This window comes from Salvelinus fontinalis, chromosome 37 (genome assembly GCF_029448725.1).
Source record: "Salvelinus fontinalis isolate EN_2023a chromosome 37, ASM2944872v1, whole genome shotgun sequence".
Taxonomy (NCBI): domain Eukaryota; kingdom Metazoa; phylum Chordata; class Actinopteri; order Salmoniformes; family Salmonidae; genus Salvelinus; species Salvelinus fontinalis.
The window spans coordinates 30705885-30726927 of NC_074701.1; the positions used below are offsets into that span (position 1 = coordinate 30705885).

The following is a 21043-nucleotide window of genomic DNA, read 5'->3' on the forward strand; positions in this document are numbered from 1 at the left end:
TTTCATTAAACCAAAAATATTGTATTTTTTGTGGTTAGAAACCTGAAGGTAAAAGAAGCAGAAATTAAACCTAAGAACGGGACACATAGAACAGATCTACCGCTTCTTAGACTTGCTTTCAATGAGAAGGACATATCTATAACTCAAATTTCTATGTGAATTTGGTGAAAAGTTACATATTTAAGCTTTAAGAGGGAAAAATCTTTTTTCTTTACATTACTGTGTCCCTATGCTGATGAAACAGATACTTTAGGGTCACCCAGTTGCTCATAAAAGATTAACATATCAGCTAACCACATCATATGATATAGAAATATGATACCTGACCACAGCAGATTACAAGGCAAGAACTCATTGGTTGATGGCATTTATACATTTGAAATGTACATATACACTGAGCAAAAATATAAAACGCAACACGTAAAATGTTGGTACCATGTTTCAAGAGCTGAAAAAAAAAAGATCCCAGAAATGTTCCATACACACAAAAAGCTGATTCCTCTCAAATTTTGTGCACAAATGTTTTTACATCCCTGTCGTTCTGCCCCTGAACAAGGCAGTTAACCCACTGTTCCCCGGTAGGCCATTATTGTAAATAAGTATTTGTTCTTAACTGACTTGCCTAGTTAAATTTTAAATAATTGGTGAGCATTTCTCCTTTGCCAAGATAATCATTCCACCTGACAGTTGTGGCATATCAAGAAGCTGATTAAACACAGGAGCACCTTGTGCTAGGGACAATAAAATGCCACTCTAAAATGTGCAGTTTTGTCAAACAACACAATGCCACAGATGTCTCAAGTTTTGAGGGAGCATACAAATGGCATGCTGACTGCAGGGACGCTGTTGGTAGAGAATTTAATGTTAATTTCTCTACCATTAGCCACCTCCAATGTTGTTTTAGAGAATTTGACAGTACGTCCAACCGGCTTCACAACCACAGACCATGTGTATGGTGTTGTGTGGGCGAGCAGTTTGCTGATGTCAACATTGTGAACAGAGTGGCCCATGGTTGCGGTGGTCGGCTTATGGTATGGGCAGGCATAACCTATGGACAACAAACACAACTAATTGCATTTTATTGATTGTCAATTTGAATGCACAAAAATACCATAACAAGATCCCGAGGCCCATTTTTTTTAAGGTACAGTATCTATAACTAACAAATGCATATTTTTATTCCCAGACATGTGAAATCCATAGATTAGGGCCAAATGAATTAATATCAATTGACTGATTTCCATATCTGAATTGTAACTCAGTAAAATCTTTGAAATTGTTGCATGTTGTGTAACATTTTTTTTAAAGTATATGAATCTTGTTTTATGTTCTGAACCTAGAAAAACTTGCCAATTAAATTATCCCTGAAAAATTATACAATGGTAGAAAAAGTATAGATTTGTATTAAATACTTGAATAATCTAAATGTTAGAATGAAACATGAGCAAGGCCTTTAAACACTTGGACAACAAAAATTAAATACCTTTTATGGGGTCTGATGGAATTGACAAATCCAGTTAGGTGTATTTCATAAATGATTAAAATTAGGTTGTTCCTTTACAAGGTGCGATTGTCTGTAAACATATTGTAAATCTTAAGAAAAGGTTGGGATTGTCCATCTTTAAAGAATCCCTGATAAGACCTCCCAAGGCCAGAATTGATCATAACTCACAAAAAAGTTCACGAGTTGGTTTGTAGAGCTCAAACATTTGATTGAAAAGTTAAAACATACAAAAGGGATCTCCCAAGTTTCCCATGATCGCTGTCTCAGCCAGCCAAGATGAAGCCCCTGGGAGAGCCTACACACAGCCGGACAGTATCCAGGCAGTTTGGCATTACTGTGAACATTAAACCACTCCCGTAGTCATCTGCAGCAATGCAGAAAACAAAAGCAAGCCTGCCAGGTCGGCCAAGAATTACAGGTTTTCCCCGAACTTAGACTTTTACTGTTTCAAGCCACCCAAAAACTGTTCTGATTAAGCGAGTTCTTCATGTACAGCTATGGTATACCCATCAGGGTTTGAGATGTCATACGACAGTAATTAAATAAGTGGGAGAAAAATAGCATGCTGAAGAATGTGGTTGCAAATGAGAAATGTCTTCAGACAGAATACCAAATGATTGGTTAGAAGTGGTCAAATCAGTAAGGTATGACCAAAAGCACCCACCACATTTAACCAATCAATTGACGTCTCACCATATAAAAACAATACTTAAAGGGATAAACATAGTAGCTACATGTGACCAACTAATGATTAAAGGGTCTGAATACTTATGGCAATGTGATATTTACATTTTTGCTTTGTCATTATGGGGTATTGTGTGTAGATTGATGAGGGGATTTTATATAAACTGCTCCAAAAAATAAAGGGAACACTAAAATAACACATCCTAGATCTGAATGAATGAAATATTCTTATTAAATACTTTTTTCTTTACATAGTTGAATGTGCTGACAACAAAATCACACAAAAATGATCAATGGAAATCAAATTTATCAACCCATGGAGGTCTGGATTTGGAAAGTGGAAAACCACACTACAGGCTGATCCAACTTTGATGTTATGTCCTTAAAACAAGTCAAAATGAGGCTCAGTAGTGTGTGTGGCCTCCACGTGCCTGTATGACCTCCCTACAACGCCTGGGCATGCTCCTGATGAGGTGGCGGATGGTCTCCTGAGGGATCTCCTCCCAGACCTGGACTAAAGCATCCACCAACTCCTGGACAGTCTGTGGTGCAACGTGGCGTTGGTGGATGGAGCAAGACATGATGTCCCAGATGTGCTCAATTGGATTCAGGTCTGGGGAACAGCGGGCCAGTCCATAGCATCAATGACTTCCTCTTGCAGGAACTGCTGACACACTCCAGCCCCATGAGGTCTAGCATTGTCTTGCATTAGGAGGAACCCAGGGCACACCGCACCAGCATATGGTCTCACAAGGGGTCTGAGGATCTCATCTTGGTACCTAATGGCAGTCAGGCTACCTCTGGCGAGAACATGGAGGGCTGTGCGGCCCCACAAAGAAATGCCACCCCACACCATGACTGACCCACCGCCAAACCGGTCATGCTGGAGGATGTTGCAGGCGGCAGAACATTCTCCACAGCGTCTCCAGACTCTGTCACGTATGTCACGTGCTCAGTGTAAACCTGCTTTCATCTGTGAAGAGCCCAGGGCGCCAGTGGCGAATTTGCCAATCTTGGTGTTCTCTGGCAAATGCCAAATGTCCTGCACGGTGTTGGGCTGTAAGCACAACCCCCACCTGTGGACGTCAGGCCCTCATGGAGTCTGTTTCTGACCGTTTGAGCAGACACATGCACATTTGTGGCCTGCTGGAGGTCATTTTGCAGGGCTTTGGCAGTGCTCCTCCTTGCACAAAGGCGGAGGTAGCGGTCCTGCTGCTGGGTTGTTGCCCTCCTACGGCCTCCTCCACGTCTCCTGGTAGCGCCTCCATGCTCTGGACACTACGCTGACAGACATAGCAAACCTTCTTGCCACAGCTCGCATTGATGTGCCATCCTGGATGAGCCGCACTACCTGAGCCACTTGTGTGGGTTGTAGACTCCGTCTCATGCTACCACTAGAGTGAAAGCACCGCCAGCATTCAAAAGTGACCAAAACATCAGCCAGGAAGCATAGGAACTGAGAAGTGGTCTGTGGTCACCACCTGCAGAACCACTCCTTTATTGGGGGTGTCTTGCTATTTGCCTATAATTTCCACCTGTTGTCTATTCCATTTGCACAACAGCATGTGAAATGTATTGTCAATCAGTGTTGCTTCCTAAGTGGACAGTTTGATTTCACAGAAGTGTGATTGACTTGGAGTTACATTGTGTTGTTTAAGTGTTCCCTTTATTTTTTTGAGCAGTGTATTTAAAAAAAAAAAAAAATAGTTTCAGAATAAGGTTGTAAAGTAACAAAATGTGGAAAAAGTCAAGGGGTCTGAATACTTTACGAATGCACTGTTAGTTAAGTTTCTGGTCACATTGGGATGAGAATGGTGTGGCGCATTTCATTGTCATGGCAGTGTTAGATAGATACAATGAGAAGGCGTATAAAATACTGACCCACTGCAAGTGTCTTTTAATGGAAACTACAAAGGAAACATGTACACCAAAGAATGACGGGAATAGCTACCGTCATAAAACAGTAAAAAAATAAAATGACCGTAGTGTTTCTTTCTCTTGTTGTTATAGTCTCTGAACACACCCCTTCCATGATACATCCTCTTGCTGGTTTGAGTTGGAAATACATTATAAGGCCAGATTCTGCTGATATTCCCTTGTCCCCTTCGCCGTGAGGATAGTTTAGGCCTCCAGTTCCAACCCCAGGCCCAGCTTGTGGCCTCCAGTGTTGATGCTCTTGCCGTCCACCAGGGCAGAGAGGGTGAGTTTCACACCTGCAACAGAGGAGAGACAACATAAAGGGTCGCATTCAGGATGAGGGTAAAATAAAAAATATAAAAAATAGGTGTCAACTAGAGATGGAAATTAAGCAAGCGCGCTGGCCGGAAGATAGTACTGTTGAGACATGTGCCATACTAGTCGACATACTAGCCTTCACTCAGAGCAGTGAAATTCCTTACGTTCCATCCCTGGTGTCAACATTCTTCTCATCATTGAGGATGGAAAATCTCATAGAGCTCAATGATTTCCTTTTTCAAATGAAAGAGAAACTAGTCTGTCCTACATCATTCTACCTGAGCCTTCTGAAACACTGCAGGGGTGCACCTATAACAATAACAGTACACAGAGACACATTGACAGCAAAGTGAATAGGACGTTGCATAACCAGGGACTCACTTGCCGAGATGATTAGCGATCAAGTCGAGATCGCCCCTTCAAAAACAGCATGCATGATGGGAGTTGCTGAAATTTACATCAAATGTCTCTATTGGCTGACCATTGCTTTGAGTCTCCAGTAAAGCATCATCTTAAAATCAACTTTGGTGCCGGGTGGAGTGTATACGTGCACTTTAACTGAAAGAGTCCTAGCATGGTAAAGCCCACTCCCCACCCCATTTACTGTACTGTCCAATGTGTTTCTTTTACAGATGCAGTACTGTATGCAGGTCACGTTGAGCACTTTGGTTAAGGAAGAGGATGTTGCATTAAAGTGTGGGTTGCTCATAGAGAAGTAGTGGGCTACAGACAAGAGTAGTAATCTAACATTTCAACTTGAGGGAACTTAAAGAGAACCTGTAGTGTCAGCAGTAAGAGAATCATTAGATCTCCTGTAAACGAGAGGTCTTACCTGGTCTCAGCGTCTGGGTGTACCCAAGACCGACCAGGCTGATGTTGTTCACTTTAGCCTGAAAAGACAGAATCAATTGTTTAACTTACAAGCCAAAAGGCAGAGGAAGGTTCCTAACGACCGCAGCATTCTATACTAGAGTGGGCAACTCTGGTCCTAGAGAGCCAGACAATGTGGCGAGTGTTGCACCAGTAAGTGTTGTATACAGCACCAGTAAGTGTTGTATACAGCACCAGTAAGTGTTGTATACAGCACCAGTAAGTGTTGTATACAGCACCAGTAAGTGTTGTATACAGCACCAGTAAGTGTTGTATACAGCACCAGTAAGTGTTGTATACAGCACCAGTAAGTGTTGTATACAGCACCAGTAAGTGTTGTATACAGCACCAGTAAGTGTTGTATACAGCACCAGTAAGTGTTGTATACAGCACCAGTAAGTATGTAGTGAGTGTTGTATACAGCACCAGTAAGTATGTAGTGAGTGTTGTATACAGCACCAGTAAGTATGTAGTGAGTGTTGTATACAGCACCAGTAAGTATGTAGTGAGTGTTTAAATACAGCACCAGTAAGTATGTAGTGAGTGTTTAAATACAGCACCAGTAAGTATGTAGTGAGTGTTTAAATACAGCACCAGTAAGTATGTAGTGAGTGTTGTATACAGCACCAGTAAGTATGTAGTAGAGGTCGACCGATTAATCGGAATGGCCGATTAATTAGGGTCGATTTCAAGTTTTCATAATAAAATCGGAAATTTTGAACGCCGTTTTAATTATTTTTTTACACCTTTATTTAACTAGGCAAGTCGGTTAAGAACACATTCGTATTTTCAATGACGGCCTAGGAACGGTGGGTTAACTGCCTTGTTCAGGGGCAGAACGACAGATTTTTACCTTGTCAGCTCGGGGATTCAATCTTGCAACCTTACAGTTAACTAGTCCAATTAATGCTCTAACCACCTGATTACATTGCACTCCACGAGGAGACTGCCTGTTACGCGAATGCAGTAAGAAGCCAAGGTAAGTTGCCAGCTAGCATTAAACTTCTCTTATAAAAAACAATCAATCATAATCACTAGTTATAACTACACATGGTTGATGATATTACTAGTTTATCTAGCGTGTCCTGCGTTGCATATAATCGATGCAGTGCGCATTCGCGAAAAAGGACTGTCGTTGCTCCAACGTGTAACTAACCATAAACATCAATGCCTTTCTTAAAATCAGTACACAGAAGTATATGTTTTTAAACCTGCCTATTTAGCTAAAAGAAATCCAGGTTAGCAGGCAATATTAACCAGGCGAAATTGTGTCACTTCTCTTGCGTTCATTGCACGCAGAGTCAGGGTATATGCAACAGTTTGGGCCGCCTAATTTGCCCGAATTTTATGTAATTATGACATAACATTGAAGGTTGTGCAATGTAACAGGAATATTTAGACTTATGGATGCCACCCGTTGGATAAAATACGTAACGGTTCCATATTTCACTGAAAGAATAAACGTTTTGTTTTCGAGATGACAGTTTCCGGATTCGACCATATTAATGACCTAAGGCTCGTATTTCTGTGTGTTATTATGTTATAATTAAGTCTATGATTTGATAGAGCAGTCTGACTGAGTGATGGTAGGCACCAGCAGGCTCGTAAGCATTCATTCAAACAGCACTTTCGTGCGTTTTGCCAGCAGCTCGTCGCTGTGCTTCAAGCATTGCGCTTTTTATGACTTCAAGCCTATGAACTCCCGAGATTAGGCTGGTGTAACCGATGTGAAATGGCTAGCTAGTTTGTGGGGTGCGCTCTAATAGCGTTTCAAACGTCACTCGCTCTGAGACTTGGAGTAGTTGTTCCCCTTGCTCTGCATGGGTAACGCTGCTTCGAGGGTGGCTGTTGTCGATGTGTTTCTGGTTCGAGCCCAGGTAGCGGCGAGGAGAGGGATGGAAGCTATACTGTTACACTGGCAATACTAAAGTGCCTATAAGAACATCCAATAGACAAAGGTATATGAAATACAAATGGTATAGAGAGAAATAGTCCTATAATTCCTATAATAACTACAACCTAAAACGTCTTACCTGGGAATATTGAAGACTCATGTTAAAAGGAACCACCAGCTTTCATGTGTTCTCATGTTCTGAGCAAGGAACTTAAACGTTAGCTTTCTTATGGCACATATTGCACTTTTACTTTCTTCTCCAACACTTTGTTTTTGCATTATTTTAACCAAATTGAACATGTTTCATTATATATTTGAGGCTAAATTGATTTTATTGATGTATTATATTAAGTTAAAATAAGTGTTCATTCAGTATTGTTGTAATTGTCATTATTACAAAAAAATGAAAATGTAAAACCGTCCGATTAATCGGCAGCGGCTTTTTTGGTCCTCCAATAACCGGTATCGGCGTTGAAAAATCATAATCGGTCGACCTCTAGTATGTAGTGAGTGTAGAAAACAGAACTAGTAAGTACTTGAGCGTTTCTTACATGTGTTCTTAGGATACAGTAAGACAAAGGGATTGTTTCCTGGACACAGATTAAGCCAAGTCCTGGACAAAATAAAATGTGAATTCAATGGAAAATCTCTATTGACATAGCTTTTTAGTCCTGGACAAGACTAAAGCTCTGTGTGGGAAAACTGGCCCAAAGAGAGTCACTCCTGCACAGTACTTACACTGATGGAGGCACTCTTGTCCAGCTGGTATTTGGCTGCGATGCCGAAGCTTGTGCTGTTGCTGCCGGCAGTCCAGGCAAGGTTGACCGCCGTCTCCAGCGCTGGACTCACTTTCTGGTAGATTGAGCCACCGAACTGTACACCGTCATTACTGTAACAACCACCAGGGAGAAGATTAGGGAGAGGAGTGATAAGACAATATTTGTCAAGTCCTAGCCTTTACCATGCTATGCAGTTTGTAGGGCCTGACGTTTTGATCCCTGGTTAAATCATTATTAATCCGATATTCAATGATTACTATAATTTCCAGGTTGACTACAGCTGTCCAGTCATCTATGTTCATTGTTTTTGTGTGCGTTTCTTTTTTTCTTTTTTTAACACACAATTGAATAGACAATGTTTGCCCTTAAAGATAATTGGTATTGTATGCACATAGCAGAGGACTGGAAATGCATACACTTGTATACATTGTATGCTCTGACTTACACGTTGGTGTGTAGCTGGAAGTCCCCGGTCTTGTATCCAACAGCGAAGTTGTTCTGGGTCATCTTAGACTTGGCCGTGTCAAAAGTCATCTGGTAGCCGGCGAGCCAGCCCTCGTAACCAACGACGGCCGCTCCATGGATAGCGGGGCCAGCGAAGTCAAAGTCAACGTCACAGCCCAGGTTGACAAACTCGCGCTTGTAGGCGGTCTTGACTTTGCCGCTCTTCTTACTGTCGTTGGAGCCAAAAACATATTTGGTTAGCCTACATTCTGAAGTTAAATATTCTTATTGAACAGCCAAACAGCTTAGGCCTAATATAAGCAGTCTAATGGAAATGTAGCAACCGTAGCAGAATATGAAGGGAATTGGGAGAAACCAAGAGCTTGAAAACCTCTCACTCCAGTAGTAATTCACCCATACACAGTCCTATGTTCATAATCAAATAGTCCACAAGCAATACTGAGCAAATCCTGAGCAATATCTTTCTGGATCGTCATTACACACTAGCCAACGAGGGTTACAGTAAGTGCACAAACACACAATCTCCATTCACACACAGCATTAGCAACTAGGGATTACAATAACACTTTATTATGAGCTCCTTAAAATGCTCATGCTACATGACACTAAGGCCAGTTCTAAACTGATAGCCTAGGCAGTGTGACAAGCTGTAGAATTCAGCGGAGTGAAGTTGCCCTTAGAAGCTGACCTTGGGTCAGTTTTGCATCCCCGACCCACACTAATGGTTAAAGTTAGGATCAGTTTCCCCTCCCCAATCCTATATCTGTACCTAGCGGAAACTCCTCCCCCAGATCTCAGTGGACATGCAGCAACAGCTTGATGACCACCCCCTCCTCCCCACAACCCCAACATGTGGCCCACCATGTGTCACCACAGGATTTACACTTCCAGGAAAGCTGATACTATGTGGACTGGCTGGGGAGGAACTACTGCATAGGTTTTGGTCACACACACAAAGCTAACTTATAAAGTAATTTACAGTGCTACTGAGATGGTATAATTCAAGAAATAAATTGTTTCATCTAACATGTCCAAGCAGGAACACACGATCAAGATATTTTGATGAGCATTATGAGTTGACAAATGGGTCATTATTGCTATAACGTTACTCGCAAAAGTAGGGCCCAGAATTGCAGATTTATTTTATTCAATAGACATTACATTTGCTAGCATCTTTTTATGTACAAATAGCTCATAGGCTGGTTCATTTGGGAAGTGGAAACTCAAAACTCATTAGCTAGATCGCTTTATATAATAGGATGCTAGTTAGCCTTGTAATTGATGAATCTAACAGTAAATTAAATGTCCTAAGAAAACTGTTGCATACTACCCAATGACATCTATATAGGCCTATGCAATGACCGATGTGCACTACCAGTGCTCTATATACGTCAGCAATATACCAGTTATTTTGGTTGAAAACTATGCTTAAACAGTCAGTATTGAGAGTTGAGAAATACACTGTAATACCTACAGAAAGCTGAGACCCTTCTCTCCAACAGTCACAGCAGTTGCTATTTGTCCCCTCCCTCTAACCTACTCAGAGCATGCAGAGTGAAACAGCCACAGGGGCTGGGCACAGACTTTCATGGAGGAATCCGGATATTTGGATTTTATTAGGATCCCCATTAGCGACAGTTCGTCCTACTGACGAAAAAGACAGACAAAAGACTTTACAATTTATATAAAACATTAAAATCTAGTAATGCACTTTAGGCTACTGCTTGACCGAATCATGGTTTTAGCCACCCCAAAAATAAAAAGTTTGATTAAATTGTTAATCTGAAGCCCAACAAGGAGAATAAACATCTACATTCAAATATACGAGCAAGAAAACACATGCCATGGATGTGATAATAAATTCTACACAGATGAGTGCCATTACAGGCTGAAGATAATTTGACTGACCCCTGTCACCTCAGATCTACCCACAAGCCTGTGAGGACTGCACACCCCAGATCATGTTACCTTCATGTAAGGACACTACGTGCTGGACTGAATCTTCTTGGCTAGCTATATGTTAATACCATCGGCACCCATATGTCCAAACACATGAAACACCATTTTAAGTACTAGAACTACATTTTAGTCGTTTAGTAGATGCTTTTATCCAGAGCGACTTACAGTAGTGAGTGCATACATTTTTCGAACTGGTCCGGTGCATTGAAATTGTACATTTGTAATCTTACCCAGTGTTTGGTGAGAAGGTTGTGTCAAATGTCAGCTTCAGACCCTTGACAACCTAAAGAAAACATGAACAGAGAATCAGACTGGTAACACAAGTTTTATCTTCCAGCATTTCATGTGATCACTACATATTGAATATTCATTACTTGTTTGAATCAGCTTTCTTTTCAATTGTGTGTCAAGGCTATTGTGAGAAACTCCAAACACAACACCGACTGTTTTACAAAAAGCAAAATAAATAAAGCTTTGTTGAATCTGAACCTGGTCTTCGACGGTGATCTCTGTTCCCAGGGTGTTGTCAGTGTTCCACTTCTCTGTGAAGGTCAGGCCGTACTCTGACCTCTTGTATTTGGTTTCCAGGCTGCCCGCCACCTTGCTGGTGTCTGTGTTGGTGGAGCCAGCTGTTTTGAACTCCTGCAGAACATTTGTAAAAAAAGGTTCACATCAGGATATGAATAAAAACAAATGTTGTAAAAATATCTTAATTCACTTGGGTTTTTATTGTCAAGGAGTGTATTGAACTATACTGCTCCTGTCAAGCTCTCAGGGTTGTAAATTCAAAGTATTACACAATTACTGCAATCATAAAGACCACATACACAGGAGTTGAGTAGAGATAGTTCTACATTCATTTTGAAAGTACACATAATTAGAAAGAAAATTAGTCAACTTACCACTCCGCTGCCGGACTTGGTCTTCACATCAAGCTTCACCAGGCCGAACCCTTCAGGGAGAAAGCAAAGTTAGTCAACCACTGATGCATATTTCACAAATGGGAAATAGTCATTAAATGTAATCAGTGTTAGCACAACGTAATACTTCATACACTAACATCTTACAGGATGACATGCAGAGCCGAGATAGAGATATTATATCTATAGATAGAACACCATCCTGCCTATTGGATTAGAATCCCTCAAATAAACTCACCCTATTGGTTCTTCCCGTTCTGACACAATGTGTTTCCTTACAAACACAATGACCACTACAGTATATTTGTTTGAGTGAAATGTACAATACCATAGCCTTTGCTGAAGATGTCCTTGGCGGACTTGCCGAGGTCACCATATGATGGAGGCACAGCCATTACACCTGTAGCAGGGAGAAAATAATGTATACATTACACAACAGTCAGAGTTCATTTTGATTTACATAACACCTGCTTTGGAAACCTATTTCTTTTGAATCTATGAACAGGGATAGGAATAATAAGCGACATAAGGGTCCCAGGCCGCTAGCAGGTCCTAAACGACAAAAAAAACATTTCATTTGTATTTTAGATACTCTATCAGGGTCCCAACTTACTGTTTAAAGTTTGAATAGTAGAATACACATGGGTTAAAGTTCAACATTTGGTTGTGCATCAGCAATTTCTCATCATGTCAGTCACTCAACTAGCCATGTCATCATTTTTGAATTGGTAAATTACATTTACATTTAAGTCATTTAGCAGACGCTAGTCTAGCAAGCTATCATGGCCTAATACTGACCAGTTACGCAAAGCAGGGGAAGGCGCCCAGGGGACGGACCACCATTGATTTGTTAGTCACGCTCACTCTGATATCATTAACATGGCATCAGTCAAGGCAAAATGTGTATTGCAGGAAACTCACTTTTATTTATTTTCTTAAATAAATAATAGAGAGTCACTAAAACGTTTTGCCCACTTAGAGGCCCCAAAAGTCTAGAGTAGGCCCTGTCTATGAACATGAGTACTCATCCAACACAGCTAGTCATCCATTGGGCAAAAAACGACTTTACCAGGGCTCTCCAACCCCAGTTGTAACTAACGTGATGCAACTTATCAACCAGCTAATTATTATAGTTAGGTGCTCTAGATTATGGTTGTAACGAAAACCTACTGAATGGTAGCTCTTCAGGAACAGGGTTGGATAGCCCTGCACTATACAATAAAGAGTGTGGTTGCCCGTCTATAACAGCCAGCTCTATCAGCCCAGAGCAAGGATTCCCTTGCAGACGTTGATTATCTGAGTGGGTATAATAAATGGCCTGTCTGGTTCTGGATAGTTAATTTATTTGAACTGACGCTAGGCCACACCTCAGTGACTCACTCAGTTAAATCCAGGCAGAGGAATGTAGGGCTAGGTCTGGGAAGCATTTCACTCAGTTTAATTCCAATTCGCTTTATTGGCATGACGTTTTGATACATATGTCCACTCTCCAGACAATTGCTGGCTCCTACCCTGTCCGTCCCATTAAATCAACCACTGGATATTGTGCAATTCAAAGACTCCATTAATGTTACTAGCTTGTTCATTATCCTAGAACAGCTCAAAGTAATCCGACTGAACGCCATTTAACACACATGTGCAGCGGACACGAGTTGTCCTTTCTCGTATAAGGTTACAGGTCCTGCAGCAAAGCTCATTAGTTAAATAACTAATGCTAGTTAGGCACATTTAGCGATAGTGTGTCAGGCAAACCTCCGGCAAGCGTGGTCATAAACCGCGGCAAATGTCGTTTAGTTCCTTTACAATAAAAGCCACTTTAGTTGCTTTACTTACCAGTAAAATATGAGGCTAGCAGTAAACTTCACCGGTTGGAGGGCGACTTGAAGGAGACTGCAATGTAATGAAATCCAGCCTATCAACCGAAAGACCCCTATCTGTCACATGTTTGCCTGTCTAAAAAATACTTGCAGATTGATTACAAAATAATTACAAAATCAACAAAGTTTAAAAGGCTTTTGGCTGTAACTAGATTTTTTTTCTGTCAATACAAAAAAACATTCTTACGCATTTTGTTTTCTTATACATAGAAATATGTATTTATCATAGATTCATCCATTTCCGTGTGTAACTTCTCATGGACAACTATGTTTGATTCCGTGGAATACGATTCAAATTTGAAGAATAGCAGTTGTTTCTAACTACTGAAAGGATCAGGCTTTTTATCCTATCACACCAACATTGGTAAATAAGACATTTAATGAATGATCTAATTGACAGATCAATTTATTACTGAGATTCACATTAAAACACATTCACATTGAGATTGATAAAGGAAAATGGCAAAAGTATAGTGAATATATCAGAAGAACTAGCTGGGTTTCCATCCAATTTGCGACGGAGTTTCATGCGAATATTCTCAAATCCACATAAATAAAATATGCGCATTTTGCCACAAGAGATGTGTTTTCATCAAATGTATTTGTTGCCGATAAAAGTATGTGCGTGATGACAGTGCACATAAAAATCACTTGGGGTTAAATTCCCATACTCTGAATACAAAATACAAGTTAAACGGGTTCCATTGCATTTTCAACTCCGATGGTTTTGTCACAAAAAAAGTGTTATGTAGCGAATGTACCCACTGTGGTATTGGCACGTGCGCTCTTGCAAACAGCTAGCTGATACAGTGTCGTTATAGCGTACAATTAGTGATGGGAATTCCGTCTCTTTTCAGTGAGGCGGCTCGTTCGGCCCAGCTCACCTAAAAAAAGCCGCTTCGTTTAGCTCCCAAACGGTTCTTTAAAAAAAAAACACGTGTTTTGTATTTTTTAAGTCAAACAGTTTGCGAAAGTTTGACTATGACTGGTGTGAAAACAATTCTAATTAAATTAAATCATACTCTACCTTAACCACAATGTATTGTAACGACCCTGGGTTTATAAGCGCGGAAATCAATCCTGCCACACGAGCATGCTTTTGCGGCACAGTTGATAGCGCGCCGGACTTCGGGCTAGAACGTCGAGGGTTCGAGACCTGCTACCTGCTGTTTCATTACGGTATTTAAAAATGCATTGGTTTGATGTGAAAAATAATACTTTAGCTGCAGCTGTACATAGTCCATCGGTATATAGCCCACCCAATTTACCTACCTCACCCCCCATACTGCTTTTATTTATTTACTTTTCTGCTCTTTTGCACACCAGTATCTCTACTTGCACATGGTCATCTGATGATTTATCACTCCAGTGTTAATCTGCTAAATTGTAATTATTCGATTTATTGCCTACCTCCTCATGCCTTTTGCACACATTGTATATAGATTCTCTTTTTTCTACCATGTTATTGACTTGTTTATTGTTTACTCCATGTGTAACTCTGTGTTGTTGTCTGTTCACACTGCTATGCTTTATCTTGGCCAGGTCGCAGTTGCAAATGAGAACTTGTTCTCAACTTGCCTACCTGGTTAAATAAAGGCAAAAAAATATATAAAAAAAATTAAAAAAAATGCAAATGTTAAATAGCATAGCTTTTTAATGTATATAAACAAAGTGCATATAAATCTAACTATTCAAAATTAGTACAATCTGAACATAATAGAATATTGCACCATATCAAGAAAAATAAATAACAATGTGCAAAACTGCAGCATCCCACTTAAACTGGTCCCTCTTTTCTCTCTCTTCTTTATTGCCATGTTATAACCATTAGCACACAGCAAAACTGACCATATTTAGCTTTTATGAGAGATTTGCATTCAGAAATGCAAGCTGCCTCACTTTTTAGGGGCTGATGCGGTTTCTTCTCTCAGTAATTATTTGTCCCGTTTTCGAGAAGACCCTCTCCGAGGGAACAGATGTGGCCACTATGCAGAGTCTCCCTGTCATGACTTTAGTAAGCCGAGGGGCTCCTCCAAATAGGATTCGACCTCCATTATGGCATCTGCTGAGGGATTCCTTCGTGCTCAGTTGTTCTCTCGTCAAACAGCATCCAAACAGCAGACGTTTGTGGCACTACTGCTGGTGCTTCTGCTTCATCTGATCCCTCTTCTTCCTGTTGCCCTGGTGCCTGAGCCAGCTGACTGCTGGGGCTGTCCCTCCCTGCTGCTGAGGTTATTCTTTGAAGAGCCTCAATCGCTCTGGCATCACTGAAGGCTAGCTTCTTAAACCTGGGATCAAGTGCAGCGGTTTCTGGTATCACGGGATTATATTCCATTCTGTGGAACTTTCTGTCCATTGATGAACATAGGGTGTCCATCAACTCTGTCACATGTCCTGTGGTTACATTTGTTTCTCTCTGGCGGCTGTCTGTGATTCGCTGCAGACCCTTACACAGGAGTATCATTTGAGGCTGTCACATAGCTGAAGAGAGAGAACAGTAATTTATTAGTTCAGGTTAATGTTTTTTCTACTGATACTACATTCTCATCTACTGCTCATATACATATATAATACTGGATTAAATAATGATGTAGTAACAACTGCTACCTGTACCTCTCTCCACTGATCTCCACAGTGACCTGCTCAAAGGGTTCCAGGACTCTGCACACCTCCTCCATCACCTCCCATTCCTCTTGGGTCAGAGCATCAACAGCTGCATTGACAATGGCCAGGATATAGATTATGGCATCATTTGACTCAAGAAACCACTTCAACATATAAAATGTTGAATTCCACCTTGTAGTGCAGTCTTGTTTAGGCCTCAGCTCAGGCATCCCCATCTGGCGTTGTGTAGACTTTAGTTTTTCAGCACCTACTTTGCTCCTGTGGAAGTTTTCCACAGCTGCTTTCACTTTGTCCACAGTGGGCTTCATCACCTTCAGAGCATCTCTTACAATCAGGTTGATTGTGTGGGTAAGACATGGATGATGGGTCCATTTTAAAATGTTCATGGCTTTGATTATGTTTGCTGCATTGTCGCTAACACAACAGACCACTTTTCCACCTACTTGACATTCTCTGGCCACTTTCAACAGTTCCTCTGACAAGTTCTCTGAGGTGTGTCTGTCGCTGAACTCAAAGCAGTCTAGAAGACAGGTAGACATAAAAATAAATATTCAATGAAGTGACATGTAACCGACATGTAAGAAGTGGTTACCCTTGATGTCCAGCAGTCAGTGGTAAGGCAAACTGAAATAGCTTTTTGGACTCTTTCTCGCACTGAAGCCTGTGTGCTCGCGTACAGTTGTGGAATAAGTGATTTTAAAACGGTTTTCCTGCTTGGAAATGTGTACATTGAATTTACACTATTGGAATAATTTCTAAAACCTCTGTCCTCCATAATCGAAAATGGCTGGAAATCGGTGGCAATCATTTTAGCCAATGCAATATCAATTTGGCCTTGTTTTGCTACAGACATAGACTTTAGCATAAACTAGTCCATAGAAGACTGCGTTGCTGTGGGTCGCGGAGTATAAAATCAAATGTATTTATAGAGCCCTTCTTAGATCAGCTGATATCTCAAAGTGCTGTACAGAAAACCAGCCTAAAACCCCAAACAGCAAGCAATGCAGGTGTAGAAGCACGGTGGCTAGGAAAAACTCCCTAGAAAGGCCAAAACCTAGGAAGAAACCTAGAGAGGAACCAGGCTATGAGGGGTGGCCAGTCCTCTTCTGGCTGTGCCAGGTGGAGATTTTAACAGAACATGGCCAAGATGTTCAAATGTTCATAAATGACCAGCATGGTCAAATAATAATTATCACAGTAGTTGTCGAGGGTGCAACAGATCAGCACCTCAGGAGAAAATGTCAGTTGGCTTTTCATAGCCGATCATTGAGAGAATCTCTACCGCTGGCTCTAGAGAGTTGAAAACAGCAGGTCTGGGACAGGTAGCACGTCCGGTGAACAGGTCAGGGTTCCATAGCCGCAGGCAGAACAGTTTAAACTGGAGCAGCAGCACGGCCAGGTGGACTGGGGACAGCAAGGAGTTATCATGTCAGGTAGTCCTGAGGCATGGTCCTAGGGCTCAGGTCCTCCGAGAGAGAGAAAGAAAGAAAGAGAGAGAATTAGAGAGAGCATACTTAAATTCACTGTAACGGCTGTCTAACGCCTCCTCCTCGGATGAGGAGGAGGAGTAAGGGTCGGACCAAAATGCAGCGTTGAATGTAGACATAATGAATTTATTTGACAAGACGAACACTGACACGAACTACACTTGATAATTAACAAAATAACAAACCAACGACGTAGACTGACCTGAACATAAGAACTTAGATATAGACACGAAGAACGCACGAACAGGAAAGACTAGCCAAACGAAATAACAAACAAAACAGTCCCGTGTGGTGCAACGGACACAGGAACAATCACCCACAAACAAGCAGTGAGAACAGCCTACCTTAATTTGGTTCTCAATCAGAGGAAACGTCAAACACCTGCCTCTAATTGAGAACCATATCAGGCAACACATTTAACCCAACATAGAAACACATAACATAGACTGCCCACCCCAACTCACGCCCTGACCAACTAAACACGTACAAAAACAACAGAAAACAGGTCAGGAACGTGACATTCACACAGGACACCGGATAAGACAGGAGAAATACTCCAGATATAACAGACTGACCCTAGCCCCCCGACACATAAACTACTGCAGCATAAATACTGGAGGCTGAGACAGGAGGGGTCAGGAGACACTGTGGCCCCATCCGATGATACCCCCGGACAGGGCCAAACAGGCAGGATATAACCCCACCCACTTTTCCAAAGCACAGCACCCACACCACTAGAGGGATATCTTCAACCACCAACTTACCATCCTGAGACAAGGCCGAGTATAGCCCACAAAGATCTCCGCCACGGCACAACCCAAGGGGGGGAGGCGCCAACTCAGACAGGAAGACCACATCAGTGACTCAACCCACTCAAGTGACGCACCCCTCCTAGGGACGGCATGGAAGAGCACCAGTAAGCCAGTGACTCAGCCCCTGTAATAGGATTAGAGGCAGAGAATCCCAGTGGAGAGAGGGGAACCAGCCAGGCAGAGAGCAAAGGCACGGAGTAGGCCTACTTGACTGAGTGGATACATCTCCATGTGTGGAGGTGCTGGCTCCATCACTATCACTAGCAGGCCCGCTAGTTTCTCGAAGCTCCGCTATAGCTAGCTTCACAGTTGGGTGCACAGTTAGCATATGCCGGTGTACGTTGTGCGTAGAACCGGCTTTATATGAGATTTTGTTTTGGCAAATTCTACACTGTGCTCAAACATTGTCTACATTATTAAAATGCATCCAAATGCTACTGTGCTTCCGACTAGTTTTCCAGCTGTTTTCCTCGGCTGCTAAGTGTGTGACTGAGTGTGTTGGCTCGTCCCTCCCTCACGCATCTTTGTCTGATTGACAGGAACAGCAGGTGAGGCTGTTAGTCTGAGCAGACAGGCAGAACAAATGTGTGCGCTTGAGCATTTAGGCCCACATTATTTTATTATTTCGTTCTTTGAATTAGTGAATTCTATTCATTTAAATCTTTTGATTATTCATATCTTCATTTTTTTATAAATAGATTCGGCTCCTCTGATAAGCGAGCCTTCTCCCAACGTTCACCTACAAGAGCCGGCTCTTCGCGGACGACCCATCACTACCTACAGTGTTTCCCAACCAAGGATAGGACCCATGAGACCATAGGTTTACTGGTAAAATCCACTTCAAGGGTAGGCCTACTTTGGGTAAAACAAAGTGTACTTGGTGGCACAGCAACCCAAAACAATTTGGAACCACTGGCCTACATGAGATTATGGACAAAAGAGCGGAATTATATTAATTTGTCAAACGGCAGCCAAGCATCATGTCACCAGAATGAGACCCTCGATATTTATTGGAAATTAGCTTGTTTTTAGCTGATAGGAGTGGAATCCAGTGTGGTCGTCTGCTGCAATAGCCCATCCATGACAAGGATCGACGAGGTGTGCGTCCCGAAGTGCCGTTCCGCGCGGTTATTTGTCTGCGACCCGCCTGTTCGCTTGCATAATTCTTGCTATTCTCCTTCGACCGCTCATCAACAAGCTGTTTTTGCCTGTAGGACTGCCGCTGACTGTATGATTTTTTGTTTGTCGCACCATTTGCGATAAACCTTAGACAGTCATGTGTGAAAAGCCAAGGAGGGCATCTATTTGAGATACTGGATCCGGCACACCTGGCACCGACAGTCATAATACGTTCAAAGTCTCTTAGGTCAGTCGTTTTAGCCATTCTATCGTTCAATCGAACAGTAACTGAATGCCTCGATGCCTGCTTTATATAGCAAACCATTGTCTAGGAGCGATCCATTTGTTAACGAGGTGGTTAGCTCAAACAGGCCACTGATTGCATCTTAAAAGTATACATTTTTATCCTCAGACTAGATATCCATATAATTGAAGAGGCATGTGTTTAAATATCTATTAGTGCTTAGGCCTACAGACGTAGTTGTTCCCCATGGGCATGCGTTAGAAATAACCCAGTGTTAGGCGACTGACGCCGTTAGATGTCTTACCTAAGCACAATGTGTGTCAAGGACCAAAGCACGAACAAAAATTAGACTACTTCCTATTATCTACTTAGACATAAGTCCAACTCTATTCCTGCTTCCGTTTGAGTGTATTTATGTCCCTCAGTTAGCCTGGCTGACACGACTCACATGGTACACAGCGAGGGAGAGCTGTGACTGGTCTGTACAGGTGCCTGTTGTAAATGCAGTAGTCTTACATAAATGGGCTGAGCTTGGATTGGTTCTCAAATGTTTGTTTCCTGGACCAAAACCAATCAGTAAAAAAGCACAGCCCCCCATCATTATTGCCATATGCCTACATCAAGGAGCCAAGACTGACATCAGGAAGACTGAAGAGTTTGGTATTAGCCTGACTACCTCTCACTAGCAAAAACAGCCATTACATTCTATTCAATAGTAACAGGCGCTACAATACATTAGCTAATTTGTATGTTGCAAATAAAATCTCATAAAATAGGAATTCAGCAGCCTATGGAGTCAGATGGAGTCAGAGGTTAAAACTTCTTATGGCTGGGGGGCACTATTGAGTAGCTTGGATGAATAAGGTGCCCAGAGTAAACTGCCTGCTACTCAGGCCCAGAAGCTAAGATATGCATATTTTCAGTAGATTCGGATAGAAAACACGCTGAAGTTTCTAAAACTGTTTGAATGATGTCTGTGAGTATAACATAACTCATATGGCAGGCAAAAACCTGAGAAAAAAATCAACCAGGAAGTGGGAAATCTGAGGTTTGTAGGTTTTCAAGTCTTGCCTATTCAATATACAGTGTAAAACTTGGTCCGATTGCACTTCCTAAGGCTTCCACTAGATGTCAACAGTCTTTAGAACCTTGTTTCAGGCTTCTACTGTGAAGAGGGACAGAATAAGAGCTGTTTGAACCAGGTGTCTGGCAGAATGCCATGAGCTCAGTCAGGCGCGCGCCCGTGAGTGAGCTCTGTTCCTTTCCATTTCTAAAGACAAAGGAATTGCCCAGTTGAAACATTAATGAAGATTTATGTTAAAAACATCCAAAAGATTCTATTCATCGTTTGACATGTTTCTACGAACTGTAATATAACTTTTTTGACTTTGTCTGGACTAAGTGCCTGCGCCTCTTGAATTTGTATTTGTGAACTAAACGCGCAAACAAAAAGGAGGTATTTGGACATAAATTATGGACTTTATCGAACAAAACAAACATTTATTGCGGAAATGGGATTCCTGGGAGTGCATTCCGATGAAGATCATCAAAGGTAAGTGAATATTTCTA

General features: G+C 41.7%; 1 protein-coding gene across 1 annotated transcript; it reads right to left on the reverse strand.

Annotated features, from left to right (window-relative positions):
* Window positions 1-4062: 4062 nt before the first annotated feature.
* Window positions 4063-13228, reverse strand: LOC129836500 (voltage-dependent anion-selective channel protein 2-like). The gene is made up of 9 exons (XM_055902777.1): window positions 13144-13228; window positions 11639-11710; window positions 11293-11342; window positions 10880-11032; window positions 10621-10673; window positions 8412-8639; window positions 7926-8076; window positions 5256-5313; window positions 4063-4401 (listed from the first exon to the last, which is right to left on the reverse strand). Exons 2-9 carry the CDS (start codon window positions 11703-11705, stop codon window positions 4310-4312), a joined length of 852 nt encoding a protein of 283 aa, XP_055758752.1. The 5' UTR covers window positions 11706-11710; window positions 13144-13228; the 3' UTR covers window positions 4063-4309.
* Between the last annotated feature and the right edge of the window lie 7815 nt (window positions 13229-21043).